Source organism: Cucurbita pepo, chromosome LG05 (assembly GCF_002806865.2).
Source record: "Cucurbita pepo subsp. pepo cultivar mu-cu-16 chromosome LG05, ASM280686v2, whole genome shotgun sequence".
NCBI lineage: Eukaryota > Viridiplantae > Streptophyta > Magnoliopsida > Cucurbitales > Cucurbitaceae > Cucurbita > Cucurbita pepo.
In genome coordinates, this window is record NC_036642.1 from 3,096,658 (window position 1) to 3,122,593 (window position 25,936).

The 25,936-nt window shown below is 35.8% G+C and overlaps 6 protein-coding genes across 6 annotated transcripts; 4 read left to right on the plus strand and 2 right to left on the minus strand.

Annotated features, from left to right (window-relative positions):
• Nucleotides 1-319: 319 nt before the first annotated feature.
• On the plus strand, nucleotides 320-1,582 carry LOC111794793 (peroxidase 2-like). Its single transcript, XM_023676932.1, has 3 exons — nucleotides 320-565; nucleotides 645-833; nucleotides 904-1,582. Exons 1-3 carry the CDS (start codon nucleotides 359-361, stop codon nucleotides 1,492-1,494), a joined length of 987 nt encoding a protein of 328 aa, XP_023532700.1. The 5' UTR covers nucleotides 320-358; the 3' UTR covers nucleotides 1,495-1,582.
• A 2,697-nt stretch (nucleotides 1,583-4,279) lies between these two features.
• Nucleotides 4,280-5,606, plus strand: LOC111794587 (peroxidase 2-like). Its single transcript, XM_023676637.1, has 3 exons — nucleotides 4,280-4,500; nucleotides 4,575-4,763; nucleotides 4,861-5,606. The coding sequence occupies exons 1-3, from the start codon at nucleotides 4,294-4,296 to the stop codon at nucleotides 5,467-5,469; spliced, it is 1,005 nt and encodes a 334-aa protein (XP_023532405.1). The 5' UTR covers nucleotides 4,280-4,293; the 3' UTR covers nucleotides 5,470-5,606.
• Nucleotides 5,607-7,821: 2,215 nt separating this feature from the next.
• On the plus strand, nucleotides 7,822-9,954 carry LOC111794788 (peroxidase 2-like). Its single transcript, XM_023676926.1, has 4 exons — nucleotides 7,822-8,084; nucleotides 8,158-8,346; nucleotides 8,425-8,590; nucleotides 9,366-9,954. Exons 1-4 carry the CDS (start codon nucleotides 7,878-7,880, stop codon nucleotides 9,758-9,760), a joined length of 957 nt encoding a protein of 318 aa, XP_023532694.1. The 5' UTR covers nucleotides 7,822-7,877; the 3' UTR covers nucleotides 9,761-9,954.
• A 1,689-nt stretch (nucleotides 9,955-11,643) lies between these two features.
• Nucleotides 11,644-13,068, plus strand: LOC111794844 (peroxidase 2-like). The gene is made up of 3 exons (XM_023677008.1): nucleotides 11,644-11,860; nucleotides 11,942-12,130; nucleotides 12,279-13,068. Exons 1-3 carry the CDS (start codon nucleotides 11,651-11,653, stop codon nucleotides 12,840-12,842), a joined length of 963 nt encoding a protein of 320 aa, XP_023532776.1. The 5' UTR covers nucleotides 11,644-11,650; the 3' UTR covers nucleotides 12,843-13,068.
• Nucleotides 13,069-14,445: 1,377 nt separating this feature from the next.
• Nucleotides 14,446-18,234, minus strand: LOC111794687 (protein PHOTOSYSTEM I ASSEMBLY 2, chloroplastic). The gene is made up of 5 exons (XM_023676795.1): nucleotides 18,067-18,234; nucleotides 17,246-17,340; nucleotides 16,552-16,711; nucleotides 16,269-16,361; nucleotides 14,446-14,702 (listed from the first exon to the last, which is right to left on the minus strand). Exons 1-5 carry the CDS (start codon nucleotides 18,140-18,142, stop codon nucleotides 14,572-14,574), a joined length of 555 nt encoding a protein of 184 aa, XP_023532563.1. The 5' UTR covers nucleotides 18,143-18,234; the 3' UTR covers nucleotides 14,446-14,571.
• Nucleotides 18,235-18,685: 451 nt separating this feature from the next.
• LOC111795322 (casein kinase 1-like protein HD16) lies at nucleotides 18,686-24,634 on the minus strand. Its single transcript, XM_023677665.1, has 16 exons — nucleotides 23,980-24,634; nucleotides 23,283-23,411; nucleotides 23,093-23,166; nucleotides 22,935-23,004; nucleotides 22,789-22,844; nucleotides 22,253-22,324; nucleotides 22,060-22,154; nucleotides 21,890-21,956; nucleotides 21,550-21,679; nucleotides 21,243-21,461; nucleotides 21,013-21,155; nucleotides 20,512-20,686; nucleotides 20,337-20,427; nucleotides 19,797-19,954; nucleotides 19,123-19,311; nucleotides 18,686-18,987 (listed from the first exon to the last, which is right to left on the minus strand). The coding sequence occupies exons 1-16, from the start codon at nucleotides 24,334-24,336 to the stop codon at nucleotides 18,928-18,930; spliced, it is 2,085 nt and encodes a 694-aa protein (XP_023533433.1). The 5' UTR covers nucleotides 24,337-24,634; the 3' UTR covers nucleotides 18,686-18,927.
• Nucleotides 24,635-25,936: the final 1,302 nt, after the last annotated feature.

Consider the following 25,936-nt stretch of genomic DNA (forward strand, 5'->3'; position numbering starts at 1 on the left):
ATAGGTGATAAAGAACGAGTGGATGACTTCCTTCCTCGAGCCGCCTGGTGTACCATGTCTACCCTAATAAATAATAACTTAATTTATTAGAAATGAAAAGATATACTATGTTTCATACTTTTTAGAGAAAAAGAAAAAAGAAAAAGGAAAAATACATGTAGAGAGAGAAAAAGGCAAAGTAAGTTAGAAATAAAAATATATATTTCCTGCATCTACTTTAAAATTAATAAGTAAATATAAAATGAAAATTAAAATATAGTTATTGGTGAATTTTGAATGGCAACTTGTGTGGTAGAAGCTCATGGATTAATGTGTATAAAAGGAAGCTCCATTCCACTACTTCTTCGCAAAACCAACAATGGCTTCCCCCAAGCATACAGCCTTCGCCGCGGTGGTAGCTTTTATGCTAGCCACCACTCACGCGCAGCTCAACCCTTTCTACTACGCTTTGACATGCCCTCTCCTCCCCGGGATCGTCCTCGACGTGGTCTCCCGAGCTTTAAAGACCGACGACCGAGCTGCTGCTAAGCTCATCCGCCTCCATTTCCATGATTGCTTTGTCAATGTAACTTTTCACTATACATCATTTCAATTTCCTCCTTGTTATTGTTCTCATGATACCCCAATTGCTTGCCTGTGTACAGGGGTGCGACGGCTCTGTTTTGCTGGAGGATGCACCAGGCATCGACAGTGAACTAAACGCACCTCCCAACGATGGGATTCAAGGGGGTGACATCGTGGACAACATCAAAGCAGAAACAGAACGCTTCTGTCCGGGCGTTGTCTCCTGCGCTGACATCCTAGCCATTTCGTCTCAAATCTCTGTTTTCTTGGTAAATCAATAAAGATTGAAGCTTTGTGTTAGTTTGTGTTTCTTTTACTAATTGGGGTTGTTAATTGCAGTCAGGAGGGCCAATTTGGGTAGTGCCATTGGGTAGAAAAGACAGCAGGATAGCCAATAGAACAGGAACCTCAAATCTCCCCGGTCCATCAGAAACTCTCAAAGGACTCAAAGACAAATTTGGGGCTCTTGGGTTTGATTCAACCGATCTCGTGGCTCTATCAGGAGCCCACACGTTCGGGAAATCCAGATGTATGTTCTTCAGTGGACGCTTCGACAACTTCAACAACACCGGCAGACCCGACCCAACGCTCGACCCTGCTTACAGGGAGCAGCTCCGACAACTCTGTACAACCCAACAAACAAGAGCGAATTTCGATCCAACCACACCGACCAAATTCGACAAAGCTTATTACAGCAATCTCCTGAACCTGAAAGGCCTTCTCCAAAGTGACCAAGAGCTCTTCTCCACACCCAGGGCTGACACGACTGCCATCGTCAAGAACTTCGCCGCCAACGAGCGTGCGTTCTTTAAACAATTTGTGAAATCCATGATCAAAATGGGTAATCTCAAGCCGCCTTCCGGCATCAGATCAGAAGTCAGATTAAACTGTAGAAGGGTCAACGCAGCCAGTGGGCATGATGTTATGTAATATCATTCCTCTTGTAACCTCAATAATCAAAGCTTCAGCTTTGAAGATCTATCTATTTCATCCACTAGCGTCGGATATCAAACCCAAATCTAAACATTAATTAAAAATCCAACATGATTAATTAAATTCTCTATGCTTTAACATAACGTCAATTGGGTCACTTTCTATAATCTAAAAAAAAGTGATGCCATAGTCAAAGTTGAGACCTTTGGAACTAGCAGCCATGGCAAAGATTTTAATTTTAAAAACATGAAATCCGAGTAGGTAATTGTGAAGAAGATTGAGGGCTTATTTGCAAAATGAAAATAAAGTATGTTCAATAATGGATCCAAAGCCGCCGGTAATTTATGAGATTAATTATTTTTTAATAGTCAAAATTGGAGGAATTTAAATGAAAAAGTTAAAAAAAAGTTGAGTGGTTGAGATTGATTCAACGAAACTATCGAATGGTTGTAATTTAATCAAGGTAAGTAATTAATAAATGTACTGTCCTTGGACGACGTCGTATCGATTGGTCTATTCTCATTCATCTCCAAGGCCTAATCTTAGCCCTACATTTATGACTCAACATTGATCGTACACATGTGAAAGCGAGTAGCTTTTTATCCAAACTCTAACGCGTTTTGAATTAAATTTTTAAAAAAATCCTCATTTTTTCTAATTTTTTAATTTGAAAAAGTCTATTTTAAATTTTAGAAAAATCATTTGGCCGACATTAAATATGAGATATAATGTTTTTATATATATATATATATATAGTAAATGAGATAATGTTAATAAATAGGGTTACCCAACTCGAAAATTGCAACATATTTATGTGAAAAGGATAACGTTTTTTCAACCATTTCCTCCTACTTCACATCTTCATTCATTTATTTTCCCTACGCAACACGTGACACGCCTGATTTTAATCAATTAAGGTACTATTTTTTGGTATCATAAAATAAAAATAAAAATTTATGAAAATATTTCATGAAAGATGTTATGGACTTAAACGCCCATAGTTAATTCGTTTAACACCACGTTGTTATCAGCAACATAATGAAAAAATAGATGACATAAATTTAAATAAAATAAAGCAACGCTCTAATCTAATATAAGGGCTACTAAACCAACAATGAATGTAGCCGTCATCCCAACTTTACCTTTATGACCTCCACATCGATATTGCTATCCCTTCAAGGGTGTCTTACTTTTATCTGTAAAAGAAGTAGTGCATGAGTTAAATATTTAAAAATGGAAACCCAGTCACATGCAATCATGATCAGACATATCTTTTCATAAAATAGCATGTCTTTAATTTTTATCTTCTAATCCAAGAACTAATTGGATGTACAATACTTCTCTTACCCATGATCCATGTATGCACACATGAACCCTCAAGCGTGCTTATATTATAGTATGTTTTACGTCGAAGAACATAATAATTTATTTTAATTATAAAATGGAAATATGGAATATTAATGAGATAAGATAATATATTGTTATAAAAGAGAAAGAAGAGGTAAAAAGGTAAAAAAAGAAGGTGTCCTCACCTTTGGGAATCTTGAAAAATACATGATTCGAAAGTGCATTGAGATATCTCTCGTATGAGTATTCTAATACACACGAGCACTTGAAATACTCGAGTATCTAATACTTTTGCAAATCAAATAAATAATTTCGATGGTAAAAAAAATTGACGGTTTTAATTTTGATTTTTAGCTATCGAAAAATCCTTTAAATGAAGATATAATATAAATAACATTACACGTTATACCATCATTTATTTCGAGATGAGATTAGAAAGAAAGTAAAAACGAAAAAAAACGCTTATTCTTCCATTGGTATGGGTGGACAAATAAAATGACAATAAAATCTAACTTTAATTAAAGAAAATACTCAAATCTCAATAGCAAGGATGCACAAAATAACAAAATCTACTTGGGGGAGAGTGTTCTGAACTGTCTTGAGAAAGAGGCAGATTTATTTCATGATTACTGGACATGAAATCTTGCATATTTATATCTTTGATTAATTTCCTTGTATTTTTCCATATCTATCCAGTGCATAATTATTTTCCGATAAATCATTGTGCTAGCTAGAATTTATTTTCCATATGTCTTTGAGGTTGGATTATTCATGCAAGTTAACAAAAAAAAGTAGTACAAAGGTTTCTCCTCACATGACTTCTGTCTGAGACGGTGAATAATAAAAAATAAAAAAAAACTACAGTTACTTCGTTTGAAGATTGAAATGTTTCAATATTATTTAAAATGTCAAGAGGTGCCAATGCATTATTTATACATGCAGGGCTTGGGAAAACCTCGATANTGCATCCACTTTAATTATGAGATTGATTTCAATGTTAAAATGTTTTACTTATTTTCTTTACTTTCAAATTGATTCAAATAATCTAAAATTTTATCATTAAAACAAGGGAAAGGAGATTATTTTAATTGAGTGTAAATGAAGCAATGAACAAATACGACTTTCAAATAAATAAAAATTAATAATTTATTCCATAAGCTCACAATAGTTGAACTTACAAAGTCCTATGTTGATTTTTTTTTTTTTTTTTTTTTTTTTTTTTTTTTTTTTTTTTTTTTTTTTTTTTTTTTTTTTTTNATTAATAATAATAATAATTAGGATGGTTCGAGTAATAAAGCTGAAATATTGAATCGGTGACGGCCACGTGGCGGGGCAAAGTGTTCGGCGGCCGCCGTGTCGTGAGCATAACACGCGACCCACGCACTCTGCTTTAGACTCTATAAAAACAGGCTCCATTCCTTCACATTTTCCTCACTCCAAAACTCCAAAATGGCCTCCTCCAATGCCGTTGCCTTCTGTTTCTTCTTGGCTCTTCTCCTCCCTGCCTCTTTAGCTCAACTCTCCGAGAATTTCTACGACAAAACTTGCCCAACTCTCCCCAACATTGTCCGCGCCGCCGTCAAGAAAGCCATCGATTCCGACGTCCGCGCCGGCGCTAAACTCATCCGCCTCCATTTTCATGATTGCTTCGTCAATGTAATTACAAATTTCCACTCTCTTCATTTATTTATTGTCATGTTTCTAATTTGGTTCTGTGTTTGATATTACAGGGCTGCGACGGCTCTGTTTTGCTAGTAGATGCTCCGGGCATAATCAGTGAGCTCAACTCACCCGGAAATCAAGGAATCCAAGGACTTGAAATTGTCGACGCCATTAAAGCCGACGTCGAGAGGAGCTGTCCCGGCGTAGTCTCCTGCGCCGACATCCTCGCTCAGGCATCGAAAGACTCTGTCAATCTGGTAATAATACTTATCGGGAGTCAGTCTCACGTTGGCTAATTTTGGGAATGATTATAGACCCGATATTAAAAAAAACGACATGTTTATGAATTTTCAGCAAGGTGGGCCTAGTTGGAGAGTGTTGCACGGAAGAAGAGACAGTAAAATAGCGAACAAAACAGGGGCAGATGCGAACCTCGCAAGTCCGTTCGAGACTCTGGTTCAACTGAAAGCCAAATTCGCAGCGGTTGGCCTCGGAACAACCGACCTCGTCGCACTATCGGGAGCTCATACATTTGGGCGATCGAGGTGCAGATTCTTCAGCCACCGATTTAGCAATTTCAACAATACGGGAAGCCCAGATCCATCGCTGGACCCCAACTACAGGCAAGTTCTAGAAGGGGTATGCTCGGCAGGTCCAGACACAAGAGCCAATTTCGATCCAACAACCCCGGACGTGTTCGACAAAAACTACTACACCAACCTTAAAGTGGGAAAAGGACTCCTACAGAGCGACCAAGAGCTGTTCTCCACTCCTGGGGCGGACACAATCGCCATTGTGGACAGCTTTGCCGCCAGAGAAGGGACGTTCTTCAAGGAGTTCAGACATTCGATGATGAACATGGGGAACATCAAGCCTTTGACTGGAAGTAGTGGGGAAATCAGAAGGAACTGCGCAAGGGTGAACGCAGCAGGGATGGGTGGAGAAGGGCACGATGTTATGTAGGACCCACCAGCTTGGTTGTTGTGTTGTGTTGTGTTGTGGAGTTGTTAAATTAAGTATGATTAAGCTAAGGTTTGTGGTTATGTAATCTGTGTGCGCCCTTTTCTAAGTTATGGTATGCCTTTTTCGAGATGAGATAAGGATAATATAATAAAATTTTAAACATAACTATAAATTAAAATGATTTTTAATAATAGTTTCAAATTGATGAAGCTAAAAAAAGGAACTTACAACTTGCTCACCAATCTACATCAAATTCTATTCTCCACTCCAAAAAAAAAAAAAAAAAAAAAAAAAAAAAAAAAAAAAAAAAAAAAAAAAAAAAAAAAAAAAAAAAAAAAAAAAAAAAAAAAAAAANTGTCTGTGGGTCGTAAAAGCCTTCTTGTCTCCATTCTCGTCAAAATGTTACCCATTTTCTCTTTTGTTCTCTGTCTAAACTCGAAATCTCAAATAGGATCTTCACAGTGGAGGTTTAATACGATAAGTTGAGGGTTTTAGGCCTGAATTTAGAAGCCCAGGGTTTAGATGCCTATGTGTATAGCCCAAAGCCCGAAGTGTAGAGTTAAAAGGTTATACATTTGGGACACTGTGTGTTAGTGGTAAGACGCAGAGAAAAGAGAAAGAGAGATAGCGATGGATACCATATTTTGAAGGCATTTAAGAAGATACATCATGAATCCGACCAACCATTATGGATGCCATCCATTTTACATACTATTATATTATACTCCAATCTCTTCTGCATATTCACCCGCAGACTAAAACAACAACAACAAGTTAGCTTAGCCTCCTGCTCTGTCCCTAACCCACCTTCCCCGAACCTCCGAACAATTTCTTTTGAACACTACATGTCTTTCACATCCCACCCACCACCTATTTTTCTCTTTTATAATGGTAAGAAAGTTATCTTATTTATAATCAAATAAATTATAAAGATATAAAAAGAGCCAGAAAATATCTTTATTTATAAAGATACGAGAAAAGAGACAAGGGAATGAAAATTTAAATTTTTTATTTTTTAATTAAAAATATAATATTTATTTATTTATTTATTTAGATAAAGAAACATGTTTTTATTTTTATTTCTTTTATTTAATTCTAAGAGCAAATTTTCAATATAGACGGTTTTGGTCATTAATGTTTGAAACGGACTCTAAAGTAATTCCAAAATTAAGTGGAGCAATTTAATCGGTGACAATTATTTAAATATACCCTATTCATATGAAAATAATTTGGGCATGCGATAAAGATTCATTTCAAAATTTTGAATTTCATGAACCTTAAAATTGATTGTAAGAGAATTTTGACCGTTTAAACCATAGACCCAAACATATATTTTGCTTCCTCAAAATAAACATTAAGTCGGTATGCTTTCAACTGAAACGCTCCGTATTATTTTGATCGGGTCCAATTTCTGATATCTTTTATCTTAATCCTAAAAAGTATCAACGAAGCACTCTTCTTCTATTGGAAGAAAGTAAGTTCAAGAAAGTTCAACGAAATCCAAAACTTATCATAATTTCAAAAGCACCATATTAGTATGCAAATTTCTTTTGTTCTTTTCATTTCAAAGAAAATATACGGTTGTTGTTACGTGAAGGTTGGATGAATTTTGACAAGGACAAGAACAAAAACACGTCTAGAATACAAAAATTTAGCCAATGAATTTACGATTTAGAGTCAAAACTAAAATATTTGTGTTCTCGAACGAATTATTGTTAAGTTTAGAAACGTTCTTAGCATTGAATCGAGTCAAAGTCAGCTCATCTTTAAGAACAGTTTTGTTCATAATATCGATCTGTTCTAAACATGCAACGTAATCAATCATAAATTTGTTGACTTTTTTGGACAATGGAGCCCTCTTCTCAATTATAAACACCATTATCTTTCTATTTCTTTAACTTCTTCCAAATCCAAAATCTCTCCTCTTAAATCTTTCTCCCAACTACCCAATTGCATAATCATTTCAATTTCGTTACCGGAAGAGGTATATGTTGTTGACGATTGTCGGGAGAAGAGTCCCACATCGACTAATTAAAGGATTAATCATGAGATTATAAGTAAGAAATACATCTCCACTCGTACGAAGTCTTTTGGAAAAATCAAAAGCAAAACCAAAATCACGAGAGTTTATGTTCAAAGTAGACAACATCATACTACTGTGGACAGTAGTGGTGCCTAACACATATCAATTCAAGTCATAGTTGAGCTTGACTCTATCACACAAAGTTATCAACATCAAAAATTTAATTCCCTTCTCTCGTTTCCAAACGTTCATCGGCCCTAGCACGTAAACCCTCGTCGGTCATTTAGCCACCATCACCTTGTCATATTCATAACCTTCTTTTGATCTATAAAAGCTTGTGCCTTTTTGCATAATACCTCACCTCACCCAAATTATACCAAAAGAAATGGCTTCCTTTAAACCTATTGCTATCTTTTTGTTGGTGGGGTTGATGCTCGGAGCTTCTAAAGCTCAGCTATCTCCCACTTTCTACGCCAAGTCATGCCCCAACGTGTTTAAAATTGTGCGAGCTGTCGTACAAAAAGCTTTAGCGACTGACGCCCGAGCGGGCGCTAGACTCATTCGCCTTCACTTCCACGACTGTTTCGTTGATGTAAATTTTGATTTCACTATACTTTTATGTTTTTTTGAAAAGTTATCATCTTAGAAGATTCGTAAATTTTCAGGGGTGCGATGGGTCGGTTTTACTAGTGAACCAATCAGGCATAGTGAGTGAGCTTGGTGCTCGTGGAAACGACAATATCACAGGGTTTAACATAGTTGATAACATCAAAGCTGCACTCGAAAAGGCTTGTCCTGGCGTCGTTTCGTGTGCTGATATCCTAGCCATAGCTTCCGTAGAATCCGTGTACTTGGTAAGTAAAGTAAATGATGATAAATTTTATCTAGTGTTGGGAGTGGATTAATGAAATGGTTGTGTTTATTCATACAAGTCCGGAGGGCCCTTTTGGAAGGTTCAATTGGGAAGAAGAGATAGCCGAACAGCCAACTTACAAGGCGCGATGGATGGCCTTCCAAGTCCCTTTGAGAATGTAAGCCAACTTAAAGACAAGTTCCGTAGAGTGGGTCTTGATTCTACTGATCTTGTGGCTTTATCCGGTGAGTATATATGCCTTTTCAACCAAATAAATATCCCATTATTGCATGTGCACGCCTCTTGTAGCGACGTGCATGGCTGCTCTTACCATCTGTGTTTTATAAATCACAGACCTCTATAATGGTATCATGTTGTCCATTTTGAATATAAGCTCTCATAATTTTATTTTTTATTTTCTCATAAGCCTCGTACCCATGTATATGTTTTCCTTATAAACCCATGATTTTACCCTTAATTAGCCAATGTGAAACAATTCTCAACAATCTTTCCCTCGAAAAAAATACATCATAGAGCCTCTTCTGAAGTCTATGGAGCTCTCGAACAGTCTCCTCTTAATCAAGGCTCGACTTTTTCTTTGGAGCTCTTGATCAAAATATACTATTTATTCGAGACTACACTTTTGAGGGATATTGTCCAATTTAAGCATAAGTTCTCGTGACTTTACTTTTAGTTTCTCCAANAAATGAATTCCTTACCTATGAACCCATGATTTTTTTTTTTTTGTTTAACGAGTGAATGTGAGATTCTTTCCCAACAATTTTCAATAACTTCAGCTTAGTACATATTTAAATTGAATGATATTTTTGTTTATAGATTTTCTTGATATTTTTCGATGCGATGATTTCTAGATATTATGCTTTAAAATTATTGGAAAAGCATATTTTTATTTTTACCCTAAAAAATGACATAGGAGGAAAGTGATATAATGTTGTGTCTCATGTCGGCCACAGTGAGCCATAAAATAATAATATCTAATTTGTGGGAAAATGGTGGTAGGTGCCCACACATTCGGGCGCTCAAGATGCCAATTTTTCGACCGAAGATTGAACGTTTCAAACCCAGACAACACCCTGGACGCCTCATACGCAGCCCAGCTCCGCCGAGCATGTGCGAGAGGCAGAGACACTTTCGTGAACCTTGACCCCACCACTCCCGACGCCTTCGACAAAAACTACTTCACAAATCTTCAATCCAACTTCGGGCTTCTGGGCAGCGACCAGGTCCTGTTCTCCACCCCCGGCTCGGACACCGTGGGCATCGTCAACACGTTCGCCCGCAGCCAACAGCAGTTCTTCAACAGCTTCGGTCAATCCATGATCAACATGGGAAATATCAAGCCATTAACTGGAAATAAGGGAGAAATTAGATCCAATTGCAGAAGACTCAACTAAACCAACAAAAACCTCCCTTTTTATATATATAAATATTAAAAACAATGTTGTGGTTAAAATTAATGCAATCAGCTGAATCTAAGACATGGGTCGGTTGCAGCTTAAAAAAAGTGGGATGAGACATATACTCGTTCCATGTACGTGTGTAATTTCGTTCTACATATATTGAATAAAAGTGCTGTCTTTATACTTAACACGATTATCTCTATTGACACCAGCCATTTTGAAAAAAAAACCAATATCTATGAAAATTTATACTCAAAGTGGATAATATCATCAAAGTTGTTAATGTATGTGAGCAATAGCAATCTCGTCCTGACCGTTCTACAGCTCAAGATGTAGAATTTTCCAACCGAAAGGGACGTTTTTGTGAATGAAATTAGAAGCTTTTGTATATATGATTGGAGAAAAAAAGTGATGTAAATGGTCAAACACAAACTACATCTTTATTATTTTATGTTACTCATATAATATTTTTGTACAAAACTAAATTTATACCGACTTTTAATTTCATTTAATTCATAAATATATCAACTTAGACGAAAATTTAAATTTTGAACCTTAAAAACTCGGACTCTAATTTATTTTTAAATTTGTTTGAAAAGATCAAACTTTTAGGTATTGTCACTTTCATTTTCGTGTCAGTGTAATCGACATCTTCCCAAAACAACAAAACATGATAAAGTAGAAGAAAAATTGTGTATTTGCTCTCTTAATAAGACAAGGAACACACATTTTGACATTTTTTTTTTTTTTCCTAATCAAATTTTTTGTCCATATGATGTAATATTGTCAACTTTGAACATAAGCTCTCGTGACTTTATTTTTTGTTTCATAACAAAGTCTCATACCAACAAATATGTATTTCTTACTTATAAACTCATTATCAACCCCTTAATTAATCGACATAAGACATCCACTCAAACAAAAATAAAGTGTACCCTTTGTTCGACATTTGAAAATTCTTTTGATATGACTTTGATACCATGTTAAGAATCACGTACCCTCCACAATGGTACGATATTGTCTATTTTAAGCATAAGCTTTCTCCAAGAAGTTTCATGTTGATGAAGACGTATTCTTTACTTATAAGCTCATGATCAGCCTCTTAATTAGCGGACGTGACTCCTCTCGTAACGATCCTACAAAAAAATTACATTATTTTTTTTTTTTTTTGTTAAAGCTTATAATATTATGTTAGAAAAATAGAAAAAGAAAATGGATGGAGGAGAGAAATGGGGTCCCATAGAGTTTAGCTGTATATCCCACCAATCACGTGGATTGAGCATTCTAGACAATGCAAATTCTAATGTAAACTTATAAATTTCTTAGTCCAAATTAGCGGTTTGGAATCTTTTTTTAATAAATAATAATAAAACCCCAAAAAAAGACACAAACAGACGCTATCCTTTCTGATCAATTATTGTATTTTGTGTGTGCCTTTCAGCTGCCATTTCTGATCACCCCCAAAAGACTTCATTTAATTAAATAATTACCCGGACTTAGTAAAATAAGTGTGGAAATTAAACAGTTGTGGTTATTATTGGATGATGAAAGTCCCACGTCTGCTAATTTAGGGAATGATCATGGGTTTATAAACAAAAAATACTCTCTCCCGTGGTATGAGAGGCCTCAAAGTCATGAGAGTTTATGCTCAAAGTCGACAATATCATACTATTATGGATAGTCGTGTTGATGGGTTAGAATTAGTGTTCATTATTTTAAATTCATCAAAACGGTCTCTAATTTTGTATTGGATTTGGGCTTTGAAAAGTCAAACGCTGCCTTCTTTTCAACCTTCAATTTGTCCTCACCCCCTCCACCACCACCTTGGCTTCACGCCTATAAAACCATATGCCATTTGGCTTAAGCTCATTATACTAGACCTCAATGGCTTCTTTCAAAGCTATGATTCCTTTGGCTCTTTGTGTGTGTTTCTTGGTTGGGTCCGTTACTTCTCAGCTCACCTCCACCTTCTACGACACTACTTGCCCCAATGTGTCCAGCATTGTGCAAGGCGTCGTGCAACAAGCTCTCCAAAGTGACGATCGTGCTGGTGCTAAACTCATCCGTCTTCACTTCCACGACTGCTTCGTCGATGTAACTATCATATTAAAACTCTCCACTTTAGACATTATTTTAATTAGTCTGTGTGACTGACTGATGATGTCAAATTTGTAGGGATGTGATGGGTCTGTTCTACTAGAGGATCAAACAGGCATAGTGAGTGAGCTCGGTGCTCCGGGAAATGGTGGCATCACAGGTTTCAATATTGTCGACGACATTAAAACCGCAGTTGAGAATGTTTGTCCTGGTGTTGTCTCCTGTGCTGATATTCTAGCGCTTGGTTCTCGATTTGCCGTCACTTTGGTACGTAAATGATTCTATATTACTTGCAACATTAAATTAGTGGATACACATGGACTAATTTAGGGAATGGTCATGGGTTTATAATCAAGGCTATGAGAGGTTATGTTCAAAGTAGACAATATCATATCATTGTGGATGGTGTTTGCAGGCGAGCGGGCAGGGGTGGACGGTTCCATTGGGGAGAAGAGATAGTAGAACGGCGAATTTGGATGGAGCTAGAAATAGGCTTCCAAGTCCGTTTGAGGATCTCACAGCACTTCAAGGGAAGTTCAGGGACGTGGGGCTAGACGACACAACTGACCTCGTAGCCTTGTCAGGCGCGCACACGTTCGGGCGCTCAAGGTGCAGATTCTTCGACGGACGGCTGAACACATCCAACCCAGACCCAACCCTGGACTCGACATACGCGGACCAGCTACGACAGAGCTGTCAGCCGGGGCGTGACACATTCGTGAACCTCGACCCGACAACGCCCGACACGTTCGACAACAACTACTTCACGAATCTTCAGAACAACCGTGGGCTTCTAGGAAGTGACCAAGTGTTGTTGTCCACGAGTGGGGCCCCAACTGTGAGCATTGTGAACAACTTCGCCAACAGCCCGAGCCAATTCGCGAGCGCCTTCGCTCAGTCCATGATTAACATGGGAAATCTGAGCCCGTTGACGGGGAGCAGCGGGGAAATTAGGTCCAATTGCAGAAGGCTGAACTGAAAAGAAGTTAGATCAAAGTGTATCATAATAATAGATACGTATTGTTCGTGAGTTAATGTGGTTCGTGAAGTAACAATACCGAATAATGCAAGCACTTAGCTTAGCTTTGAGTGGTCGTGTTAGTTTGAAGAATACTGTGTTTTTGTGTTTCTAATTTTGTTTCGGGTTTTATCATTGGATCCAAATGACCAATTATATCAAATGAATGAAACTATTAGTATCACTATCATGGGTCTCTGAGATAAGATAGTCCATTTTCGTCCATATATTATTGGTAAAAAAAAATATTATTAGTATTATTTTTTTATGGATATTATAAGTTGGGATATTAATGATTTTTTTTAAAAAAGTTTAAAGGTATTTTTTTAAATGATTAATAATAATAGAATTTTAAAAGTTTACGGGTAATTTGAATAGTAGAAGAGTATTTTTATTAATTTAATAGGAATAAATAAATTTATCGACAATATTTGAATTCTTAAACTACGAAACAAATACTAAAATTCTTAGGAATTATAGTAATTAAATAGACATAGTCAACTTATTACGAAAAATAATCATTATATAAAGAGTAGAAGAGACCAAATCGTTGTATGACTAATTAATTAATTAATTAATTGTTTTCTTTGTTCAAATCATTGCGTGAGTTTGTGATACACTATTTAAAATTGGATTTTAGGAATACAAGTTGAATAATCGAAATTAAAAAAATAAAAAATAAAAAAATGTTGACCAATAAAAAGACAGATAATAAAGAAAAAAAAAGGATAAAATCATCTTAAATTGAGTTGAAATAATGACAGAGACTATATATATATATATATATATATATATATATATATATATATATTTCCCATCATATTAATTATACTTAGTTAGTAATTATTTATCCAAATTAAATCAACTGGTAAAGAGTCGTATTCTTAATAAAGACAGCTTCGGAAAATGATGTTTAATTAATTAATTATGTGGCACCAAACTGATATGATCCTAACGAAGAGCTGAGAAGACTTTGGAATTTTCTTCTCATTATTATTCTATTTTCACATTCATAGGATATATTTTTCAATTATTATTTTTAGTATTTAATGTTGAGATATCTCATGTGTGATGGATGTGGCCCGCTCCGTTACAGATCACAAATTGGATAACGTTTCGGCTTCACGAATTTGTTAATATTTTAATACTTTTATTCATAATAAAAATTTTCTAAGATATAGAGTCATTGTCACTTTGTAAGAGAGACTTTGTAGTGTGAGAGTATTCGAAGTACGCTGACACGCAGCAAACCACATAAATTCTTGTGTCTCTCTGTCTAATTTCTATTTGTGGGTAGGTAAGTATGATCGATTTTGCTTTCACTTTCGTTACAACGAGTGGGTATCGTGGGTATCATCGTAGAGACATCGAACCAGATTTTCTGGGATTCATGGACTTTCTCCTCTAGAAACACAAGATTTTGTGGGATTTGTGCGACTTTCTTCTCTAGAAACACAAATCAAAGTAAGTTATGACTGATATTTATTTTATTCCGCTACTTCAGCTTTAAGGAAGGCTTCAGGGATTCATTATTTTCTGCATGTGACGATTCAAGACACTGTAATTCAGCATTGAAGAAGATAGCCATCTATAACTTAGAGCTTTGTTTTTACACTCACTGAATTCTGCCACAAAAGCCGCAATTATGTAACTTATAAATCTATCATCAATACATATAGAGACATGAAGTTTAAGAATTTGGTAACAATCGACCATTGAACATCTTATCGAGCAATTTTCGTGCGTCCGGCCTTCGTAAAAGACCTTTGTTGTTTGGTAAACCAGTTCCTAGACATACTGGACATACAAGTTTTCCTCTACCTGCCACAACAAGTTTAGAATCAGCTCAAGATAACAGAGATGAAGATAGAAAACCAAATAACACAAACAAGATCAAACGATCATAGATTCGAATACCTAGAGTTGCAATACGACCATTTCGAAGAAGTATAATGATCAAATTTAGATTGGTAGTTCAAGATTGTGCGTTTATAATGCATGAACTATGAATGTTCTTTTCATATTTATTCTTCAGCCTGTGATTTTTCTTTCTACTGTTAGCATGTTAAAATCGAAGTCGTAAGCTGACTATAACGTTTGGCTGCTTTTGACGAACAGCTAAGTGAATGATCAACCAAGGTTTTTTCTTCAGATTTGGGATATGGATTCGGGTTTCGGGTTGTTGATGTTGGTTTCACAGCCAACATATATGAACAATTTGGCAGTCAGTATAAAACCAATCCAGCAGAAGTTGCAGAATATTGATGTGATGATGCCCAAGGAAACATTTTTTCTAATTAGGAAACTGGGATGTGCAAGGAAATCTTTAATATCTATATACGTACATCTCTTGATAGTTCCAAATTGGGGAGAGAAAGAAAAACTTAATCAAGTCTCAAACAAACACACAAGATGCAAAAAAGGCGATTTAAGGATGATAGGTGTGAGATCCCACATCGATTGGAGAGGGAAATGAGTGTCAGCGAGGACGCTGAGCCTCGAAGGGGGGTGGATTATGAGATCCCACATCGGTTGGAGAAAGAAATGAAGCATTCTTTATAAGGGTGTGGAAACCTCTCCCTTGCAGACGTGGTTTAAAAGATTGAGGGGAAGCCCAGAAAAGAAAGCCTAAAGAGGAAAATTTCTGCTAGCGGTGGGCTTGAGCCAGACACCGGATGGTGTGCCAGCAAAGACACTAAGCCCCGAACGGGGTGGACACTGAGCGGTGTGCCAGCAAGGACGCTAGGCCTCAAAGGGAGGTGGATTGTGAGATCCCACATCGATTGCAGAGAGGAACAAGTGCTAGCGTGGTAGATTGTGAGATCCCACATCGATTGAAGAGAGAAATAAGCGCCCGCGAGGATGCTGAGCCTTGAAGGGGGTGGATTGTGAGATCCCACATCGGTTGGAGAGGAGAACGAAACATTCTTTATAAGGGTGTGAAAACCTCTCCCTAGCATAACCGTTTTAAAACATTGAGGGGAAGCCCGGAAGGAAAAATCTAAAGAAGACGATATCTTCTAACAGTGGGCTTTGTCCGTTACAATAGGATCCTAGATTACTGCCCCAGTGAATGAAGGTTATTCCAAAAGAATTGGCTATCTGCACAAGATGTACTAGAGATACAAGTGTATTATCTCGGCAACTAACTATCAAATGATTGATTGTATGAGAAGAAGCAAGGTGAATAGACCATCGGCTAAAGTTTAACTTTCTTGATGAGAAAAATAACAATAAGCATTCAATTTTCTGCATCTCAAGGCTATAACAACAGGATAAGAGGTTTCTAGCAGAGGTGAAGTTGTATCCAACTGAAAGCATGAAAATATATGCAAGCATTCATTGATGATAACAGAGCACCATCATTTGCAGATAGAGATGAATTACCATAACAATTAGGACATTCTGTGAACTCGTAGACATCTTTCGCCCGTTTTCTGTTAAGAGCTTTCCATTTCCCTGTACCACCGCACATGTCACCTAAAAAGAAGAACAGTAAGCATCTCAGGGAAAATAGGAAGCACAAATAGATAACGAGGTACAATATTCTCATCAAACAGCATAAAAAAACGAGAAACGGTCTTTTTAACGCTCATATGTGGAAAAACTTGATAAAAATTTTGACCAGACAACAGTCATAACTAAACAAATGAAGAAAAAACATGCTTACAAAGTACGGCACCACTTCCTCCACAGTTTCTGCACGCAGGTTTTCCATCCATGGTATTTGCAATAGCTTCAGCCATTGTGCCCCCATAATCCTTTATCAATGTCGGAGACGAACACAAACATGTGAGGCACCATCGACGAGAGATCAAGATTCGAGTTCCCTGTGGTCAAAACAGTTGTTTTATAATACTAATTGGAAGTTAAGATTGTAGTAATCTACTCTAGACTATATACGAATAGAGCCATACATTTACATCTCAATTCTGTCACACAGAGATTATATTTATATTACTTGAAGATCATATCAGACTTGAAGATACAGCTAAAGAGTCGCTTTCTAAAAGACGGTTAATTGATTGGTTTCAAGAACTGATGATCTACAAGGCTCTTGCACCTTCTCATATTCCATTGGTATTATACTTTTGTCGACCACCCTCTTCCAACAATCTAAAAGGCTGTGACGCAAGGCATGCTTCAAAGATGAACTACGAGCATTCCAAAAATTAAATTGACCAGATTTAGTTATAAATAGTGAGTGATTAGAGCTGTCAAAAGATGCACATCATGCAAGGAAATACACTTGATGTGAACTAAACTAGTTGCTAGCCCTGTGAAACATTGTGGCTGTAAATCAAAGCAAGAATTACTCTCATGAAAGAAAGCTAGAAAGAAACATCAGTAAACAGGATCCTTACCTTTAGCGGTTTTGATGGTGTACTTGAATCTCCAGTAGTAGAGCTTTCATCATCAAGATTTGATGTCACTTGAAGTACAACGGGCTTTGAGTTAGCTGTTCAGTTTGGGCAAAGGAAGGTCAAAATTTTCCATTGACATAGACTTGAAAACGTAGATATGTCCAGTATCTTAAACCAGGAAATGAACCAATTTAGTTGAACTTTAATATGAAACAATTGTCCCAAAGTATAGGCCAACTTAGCTCCCAAGATCTAGTCTCTAATGTGAAAACTCTCATTGAAATTTAGTACCACTTTTTTATTTTGTAACTATTTAGTCTTCATAGTTATAAACACATGGTCACTAATGTATTTATTCATCTAAATTCCATTAAATCTTAACAACATTTTTCACAATATGAACTAAACTGTTACAAATTTAGAAATGGCATACTAAAATTTATTCTATTGATTAAGTAGTTACAAATTTGAGAGTATTAGCACTAAATCATTACAAACTAATGTTTGTGAACTAAATCCCTATTTTAATGAAATCAAACATGAATAGGAAAACCCATTTGTAACAGAGCTAAAAGATAACAAGCGAATCAATGGAAGGAAACTTTTTAAACCCAGAGTGAAAGAACAATTGCAGAAGGGGACGAAAAGCACCATAACAAAACTCGATGAAGAAAGGATAAGTTTATACAGAAACAGTCCACAAAGTGAAACGAACCGAAGGCAAATCAGCTAATCAACCACAGAGACAAAAGCATGGCAGCTGCTATGTCAGTAATTGAGTATACATATGCGATAAGAAGAGAGGGAGAGAGAGAGCTCACAGTGGGATAAGGAAGGTCTAGAGGAGGAAGAGGAGCGCAGGGGAATGGCGGATAGATGAGAAGAAGACGCCATCATCTTCTCTCTGCTGTGCGCCACTCGTTCTGCCACTCAAATACTGTTAATTAGCGAACACTGTCATAACCAAAGGCCATGGGTTCGAGAAAATGAGCCTCGTCCACCATATAGCTCCTCCACCAATCTTGGATATTTAATATAATAATTTTTTATTAATTCCATTTTTTGTAACTATTATTGTTGCAATTTAAATTATATAAAATTTTCAAATAATTATCTTCTGAGTATTTATAAATTAAACAAGAATTTAAAATTAATATGAGTTATGTATGTAGCCCTGGAAACAATATTAACAAAGTTTACAGAGATAAAATTTCAGTTAGGCGCTATGCTATACAAAGCAAAGCCGAAACTCATCTTATCTTATCTTTATAATCGGCGGCTCCCTGGGGAATGAATTTCACAAACTTATTCACTAGTACAACCTAATAACTAAAACATTATATTCCTTTCTTTAGATATATAGGAGGAGATTGCACCGTACAAATACGCCTTTGACATATATATATAGATATAGATATAGTGTGAGCGAGCGCTGGAGAATTTGGTAAAATTTAGGGACTAAATTGAAACCGAGAAAGAAAGCGCCATTTGTACACAGCTTTGACGGAGGAACCAATTTAATATACAAACAAGGGCATGTACTCTCGCATGCTAAAAATACAGGCAATGCAACAACAACTATTATCATCATCAGATGAGACGAGACGGCCACCAAACAACAAAATCTGCTGCTGCTGCTGCTTTCTTTGCGAATTCGTTGGAGGATGATGATAATATGTGATTTAAGCTACAGTTCTTCCATAACACAGGCATGCAAGATACAGATTCTTCGCCCATTTTTCCTGCTCCAAACAAAACATTCAAAATCCTAGTAAGAAAATCTCAAGCTACACACTTTTTGTTCCTTTCCAAAACTTTGCAGCATATATGACTGCTCGTCATTCTTCTCTACTATTTGCATGTTAAAATTGGTGTACCTTTACATGGGTGCTGGGAAACTGAGATGTGCGCAGTGTTTCTTGAGTCTCGTCACCAGGTTTGCGCCTAGGAACACTCAAAATAAGAGCTGCTTGATCCCAAGTTGCAGCTGTTGATGTTATTCGGTACCCATTATCCCATCGTCTATGGATGCCCTCACTTGGATAGAGGAAATCAAGCTCCACAACCTGGGCATTGACTAATAAATTAATAACATGAAGAGGTAAAGCTTGATTCCCACACCAAGTATAGAACTTTACATTAATCAAAGGGCTATAACACAAGTCCCAGAACGTATCATAATTAATGCGCGAGACATCTATGTCAAACGATGTTCGACCGAAAAATGCAACAAGGAATAAGAAGTGGAACTTATTACGACCGTTTGACACAAAGGGAATGTATACTAATTCCAAGACCACAAAATGTAGAAGTGAGAAATGAGAGCAGCTGATGCTGAAAATAAATGTCACGAAGAGATTGACACACAAATCAAGGAATAGGAGGCTGGAATAGGAAAAACACACACAGACACACACATCAAGAACACAAAGTTGAAATGGAGTGTGACGGGAGATATAACTATCAACTGAAAGAAATAAATTGCACAGAAGATAATTAACAAAAACAAAATTGACCATAGATACTGCAAAAAACATAAACGAAACTAAACCTGGTCACTAAAACCAGCATTGCGTGACATGACAACACCCCATCGGCTTCCTGCGGTTGCCATTGAGGTCACGTGAAATCCCTCTCTCCATTTCTTGTTTATCCATTTGAAGGGGAAAGAATCACTCACTTTGTACGACTGTTGGGTATATTGGGTCCCTGCAGAAGAAGGATAAACGGGAAGTGAAAATGATGGGAAGTACAAATACAGGCGTAGCAAGAACCATCCTGCAGAACTAATGTCAGAATGGTAGCATCTTAGAATAAAATCCAACAGACTTATTAATGTTGACACTTGGATTAACATTTATGTCTGTGCCTCCTAGGATATTCTCTTCCATTGACTATATGTTGTCGTAACCTTCCAATAGAGATATAGGCAGGAAAGATTGCAGAATAATACCAATTCTTAAACGTGCAAGACAACTTAGAGAACAAGGTATATAATTGATCACAATGAGGAGCCCACGACACAGGAAAGAACAATTATCAGTCTACAAAACAACCAATAACAAATTAAACATAATTGAAGCAGACGAACCTTTTGACATCACCACGAGGGAGCTTCCATTATTAGCGCCAGCAATAGAACTGATGTAATAGTTCTTTTCCCACTGTTCCATTATCCATTCCTGCTTATTTTATATCAAATTTAATAAACGTTTCAGAGAATATTACAGGAAATTTTAGACTTCAAACTTCAAAAATGAAATGACCTTGTGCAAGAAAAAGGGAGAGAGCTCGTAGACTTGATTTGTAAAACCAGTTCCAGCATCCATGATTAATGCCCAAAGATTTGAACAAGATGCCACAGAACTAATAAGTAAACCATCTGCAATTCCTCTTTCTACATGTTGTGACAACCTTGCATCAGCCACATTATAATGATACCTGTACCATAGAAAACAAGTTATTTAAGAACATGGCACAAGAAATTTTCCATGGAATGAATGCCAGCTTAGCTCAATATCCCCTTCTCCCAATCATTCAAAATACTTCGCAGAGTAGTCTACAGTTCTTAGTTGATTGGAAACTTTAAGGAAGAAGTAATGAGATGCTTCAAAGTTCACAGCATAAGACCCTCTAAATCAGATAAATGCTCTTGGTTATGACAAAAACATGTGTCATGATCATTTTGAGAGTCAATGCAAAAGGCCATACACCTGTTTGCAATTAAAATGGGAGGAAGTAGTAAAAGCTGCACCATGTAACTTTACCTTTGCTTCATTGGCAGCCGAGCATTGTAAATTGAAATCCACTGTGTAGCAGGAACACCTAAACGAACTTTCTTTCTTGGCTGCCCATCGTCTTCTTCTCCAATATTCAGCCTGCCACGCTTTTGTCCAACTTGACTGATAATCTAGCAATGATTATGAACAAAAAGATTTGTTTAATAAAGCACATTGGACAAAAAATCTCAACCAAAAACCTTGGGCAATTTCATTACCTTCTGGGCACCATCAGTTTTTATGGGTCTTACTGCTGGATTTGGCCCAAGAAAACCCTCAAATAAAGATATTAGCTTAGAATAATTGGGTTCTTCATCGAATTTCATGTTCACCACGATTTCAAGAAATTCTTTAATAGGTGGGGGGCAGAAGCAGCACAACATTTCAGGAGATGTTGCCATCTTTTTTTTGCAAACCAGAAAGGATTTGTTGTCACCCTAAAAGAAAGAGGCAGGTTAGAAGTTAGTTTAATAAGGGAACTAAAAACTTCAGCACAATGCTAAATACACTCCAAACTTCTCAAACCTGATAGCCTTGCCATGGTAACCTTCCCCGATGGAGAAATATGAGAGTGTATGCAAGAGATTCAAGATCGTCTCTTCTACTAGCAGTTCTGCCCAAATGTGCATGAACACTAGCATACCGAACAGTTCCTCTGCGGTTGTAGGAAAGAAAAAGTATCAAAATCATTGAATTCATATCAACATAAGTATAATAAGTCATAACAACCACGTGATAGAAAAACAATGTTAGTGTAAAATACTGAGTATCACATGGACATGCCAATGAATATTATGGATTCTATAACAGCCATAAGGATCAATCAGAATAGAACTCGTAGTTGATGACAGCACACATCACTCACCTAAACATATCAGGCCGTTGGTCATATTCAACATGCTGTCCAGTAGAGCTGTCTTTCCATTTAGTTGCTGTAGCAAGATTGGCAGATATGGATGATAAAATAACCATAATGCAATAATAGTAAATCGATTAAAAAAAACAATTCTATGTCAGTTATAGAACTAAGCTCACCTAATCCCAGGTCAACAAGAAACAATTTTTTCTCTTGTGCTGTAGAAGGTTGACCGAGCAAAAAGTTCTCTGGTTTTACATCTCCATGCACATAACTATTTGTAATTTTTAAAAAAGAAGGTCAAGATAAAAAGAAAATATTGAACTAAAAGATTGATAAACCACTTTAAAAAAAGAAACCACAATTGCATACCCTTTTGCATGCATCTTATCCAAGATTGATAATGATTCCACAGCAATGCAAGATACCATTTCTGCAGACATGCTGTCATAAATCCGACAATAATGAGACACACAACAAATGAATGTCCAAAATCAAATATTCCACGATCCATAAACCAAAGCAATGATTAATTTCTTTCGGACTAAAATACTAAAGAAGCTTAATTATAAATCATATTCATTTATTAATAACATTAGTAAGAATGGGAATGGGGTTTGAGTAATATCTCTCTAAAGCATAATAATAAGACATTGTTCAACTCAATCAGGTCTCAAGATCTCAACAAATCTCATTCAAGTTCTGATTTTATAAAACCCTAGATCAGTGTCAGAAACCAGATGCAAAACTAATACATTCCTCAAGCCAGAAATTGCATTAATGCAATTCACCATTTCACTTTTAATATGAACGATAAGTAATGGTAAACGACTAAAAAAATGAAAAATATGTACAAGAAAAGATGTGAGAAGTAAAGCAACGTAAAGATACAAGCTCAAGAAACTCACGCCTGCCCTGAAGAATTCCATACATCCCACAAGCTGGGGCCTAACATGTCCATTACCTAAAAAAGAAAGTTTAAAACATAAACTTAAGGAAACAAGTTAGAAAAATGAAAATTATATGCCACAGAGGGACGAAGTAGTTGACATACCATTACGTAATAGTCTCCTTGTCGACCCTTATAGTGTACTTTTGGTACTCCATGACTACCACCAAGGGCACTATTCAACAAAGTATCAGAGGTGAGCATCTACAAATACAACTTCTATCATTAAAAAAAACATCCATATGACCCAGAAAGTTACTCACTTGTAAACTTGCCATTCATATGGAGGACCATAATTACAACCTTTGCTATTTCTGTGTTCAAATTTCAGAGCAACCTGAAAATAAAATGAAATAATAAATAAAAGGTAAAAATATGAAGATACGTGGATGCTGACAAATTATAATTTAGCATATATGCATCAATTAATAAAAAATATTTCCAAATTTTTACCTCAATAGCTGCAGCACCAGTTGCACGATCATTTCCACCTGTAAGCCGACGACCAACGAATACTTGCCCGAATCCACCTTTACCCAGTTTTCTCTCTATTTTATACAGTGGTGACCCTCCTACTTGGACCTTGAAACAGTAAATAAACTCACGATGAAACAGAAACTCTAAACACGGAAAATTCACTCAAAGTACTTCTAGGACATGCCAAGCCCTATAACTTTAAATTTTAAAAGTTCAGCAAAGTGGATAAGCCAAAAATTTACATGTAAGCACATTAGACATCATGCAACAACTCAAGTAGAGCTTAAAATTACAGTGGAAAGATCCTTCTGAAGTAAACCATGATAGGTTAGCTCAGAGACTGAAGAAACAAATGCAGATGACTCAGAAGTCATAACTTTGACTGTCAGCTAAACTGTTAAATATGAGCACTTGGAGGTTAAATGTGGTTTGGCAGGAGATTGTCCCATGATATAAACATCCATGGTAACTGAATTAAAACTGATAAAATACACCGTCGGCCGAACTAAATTGTAAGGCAGATGCTCATCTGTTGCAATAACAAGACTAACACAGCACAATCAACCTAAAAGCACTTAGTCGAAACCCATAATCAACAAAAATGGCAGATTAAAAACAGGAAATAATCAGAAAAATCAAACTAATCTAGAGTAAATATCAAAAAGAGAAATACCTTCTCCGGAAAAGGCGCTGAACTACCCTCTTCCTCTATGCCAGCAGCCTTATTAGCACTCAAGCCGCCACTTTCATCACCCATCGCACCCTTGTCTTCTTGTTCTTCCTCAAGCCCTTGCACCTTTCTGTCCTCCAAACCAGTATCCCTCTCAGATATAACAATCACCTGATCGTCCTGATTGTTATTTAATTCTTTGATTGCCAATCTTGTTCTCGGCCTGGGTCTCGCCTCCGCAGCTTCTCTAGCGACCGCAGCCCGTGTCTTGACGTAATTTCCAGGCCGCGGAGGCTCCTCAAAGCGATTCTGAACGATCCTAGCGCGGCCTCTGCGCACACCTCTGCGAAGCACCGGCATTGCTCAAACCCATAAAAAAGTAGGTGCGAAACAACGCCAATAATATGATCATTATCTTAGATTCAACTAAGCTCCGATATCGTAGACATGGCCGAATTTTGTGGGAGGGAAAAAAAAATTAAAAAGGAAAAATTGGAGGAAAGTAGATGAGGATTCCAATAAAGAATCGGTTGAAGGATGAGTGAATGCGTGAGATTGATTTCTGGATGTTGAGATTGAAATGGGGCTTCGATTTGGGATTAGGGTTTGACAAAAAATGCGAAGCGAAGGAAAAAAAAAAAAAAAAAAAAAAAAAAAAAAAAAANCTCGTCCCAACTGTACGATGACGTGGAATTAAGCCCAATCCCTGCTACTCATCGTATCATGTTTTCTGTGTATAAATATTTTCATTTTTAATATCTTATTTCTATTAAATAAATACATCATGTTTTGAATTCAAAATTTTAAAATTAAAAGAAAAAAAAAAAAAAAAAACAACAACCTAATAATTAATCGAAAGATTTTATCCAACAGGTTGTCTAAGGGCACAATCGACTTTACACTAAAATAATAAATAATGCACCAAAAAAGAAAAATAAGATTTTTTTTTTTTTTTTTTTTTTAATTTCCAAATTTAACAATGTTGTTGCGTATCCGAAATTTGGTTCAAATTTTTTATGGAATTTCTTTTAAATTTTTAGTTAAATCGTCATACTACTAGTTTTGGTGAATTTAAATATCTAATTATGTTTTTTCTTTTAAAAAATCTAATTTATTTGTTTTAAATTTTTTTTTAGTCTTCAAATATTATGTGTATCAAATTTTAAATTTTTATAAATTTGATTAAATCTTCAATTTTGCAATAAAAAACAAAAGACAAAAACAATTTACATATTTAAGAATTTTCTTATTTATTTATTTCTTTATATGTATTTAATTTGATTATCAATCATTTTGGAATTTGATTGCCCAATTTGAAAGTTTTGATTTTTTTTTTATCTAACTTTTTATTATTATTTTTTTGCATTTTTAGTTTTAATTATATCATAATTTTAGTAAATCTTCTGGCTTACTTGTGTGTGAAATTTAATTGTTTTAGATTTTTTGTTTGTTTCTAATTACCAACAAGCATCATATTTTTTTTAATTTGTTGTCCAATTATATCATACTTTATTTATCTTGATTTTAGATCTATTTTAATTACTCCATCATTCCGGGATTTATAACCCTGTTTTGTTGGAGGCATTTTGGTATTTTCATAAATCTTATTAATATTCAAATATATTATTTAATAATTTTTCCAATAAAAAAGTCAAGCCACATTTAAATTTTAGTCATGATTTGAATTTTTAATTTTTTTAGTCAAAAAAACAATTTAAACTCTTTTATCTTTATCTCTACTTCCTAAAAATAAATATTAAATATTAGAACAAGCTAAATTATATAAAATACTTTTATTATTAGTCTAATATTAATAATATTTCTAAACTTTTAAAATTCTTTAAAAATATCATTCACCTCTAGAAAAAGTTTTTTTTTTTAATTCTCGATTTTATATGTAAAATGTTAATTTCCTTGACTTTTCAAAAAAAAAAATTTAAAAAAAAAAAAAAAAAAAACT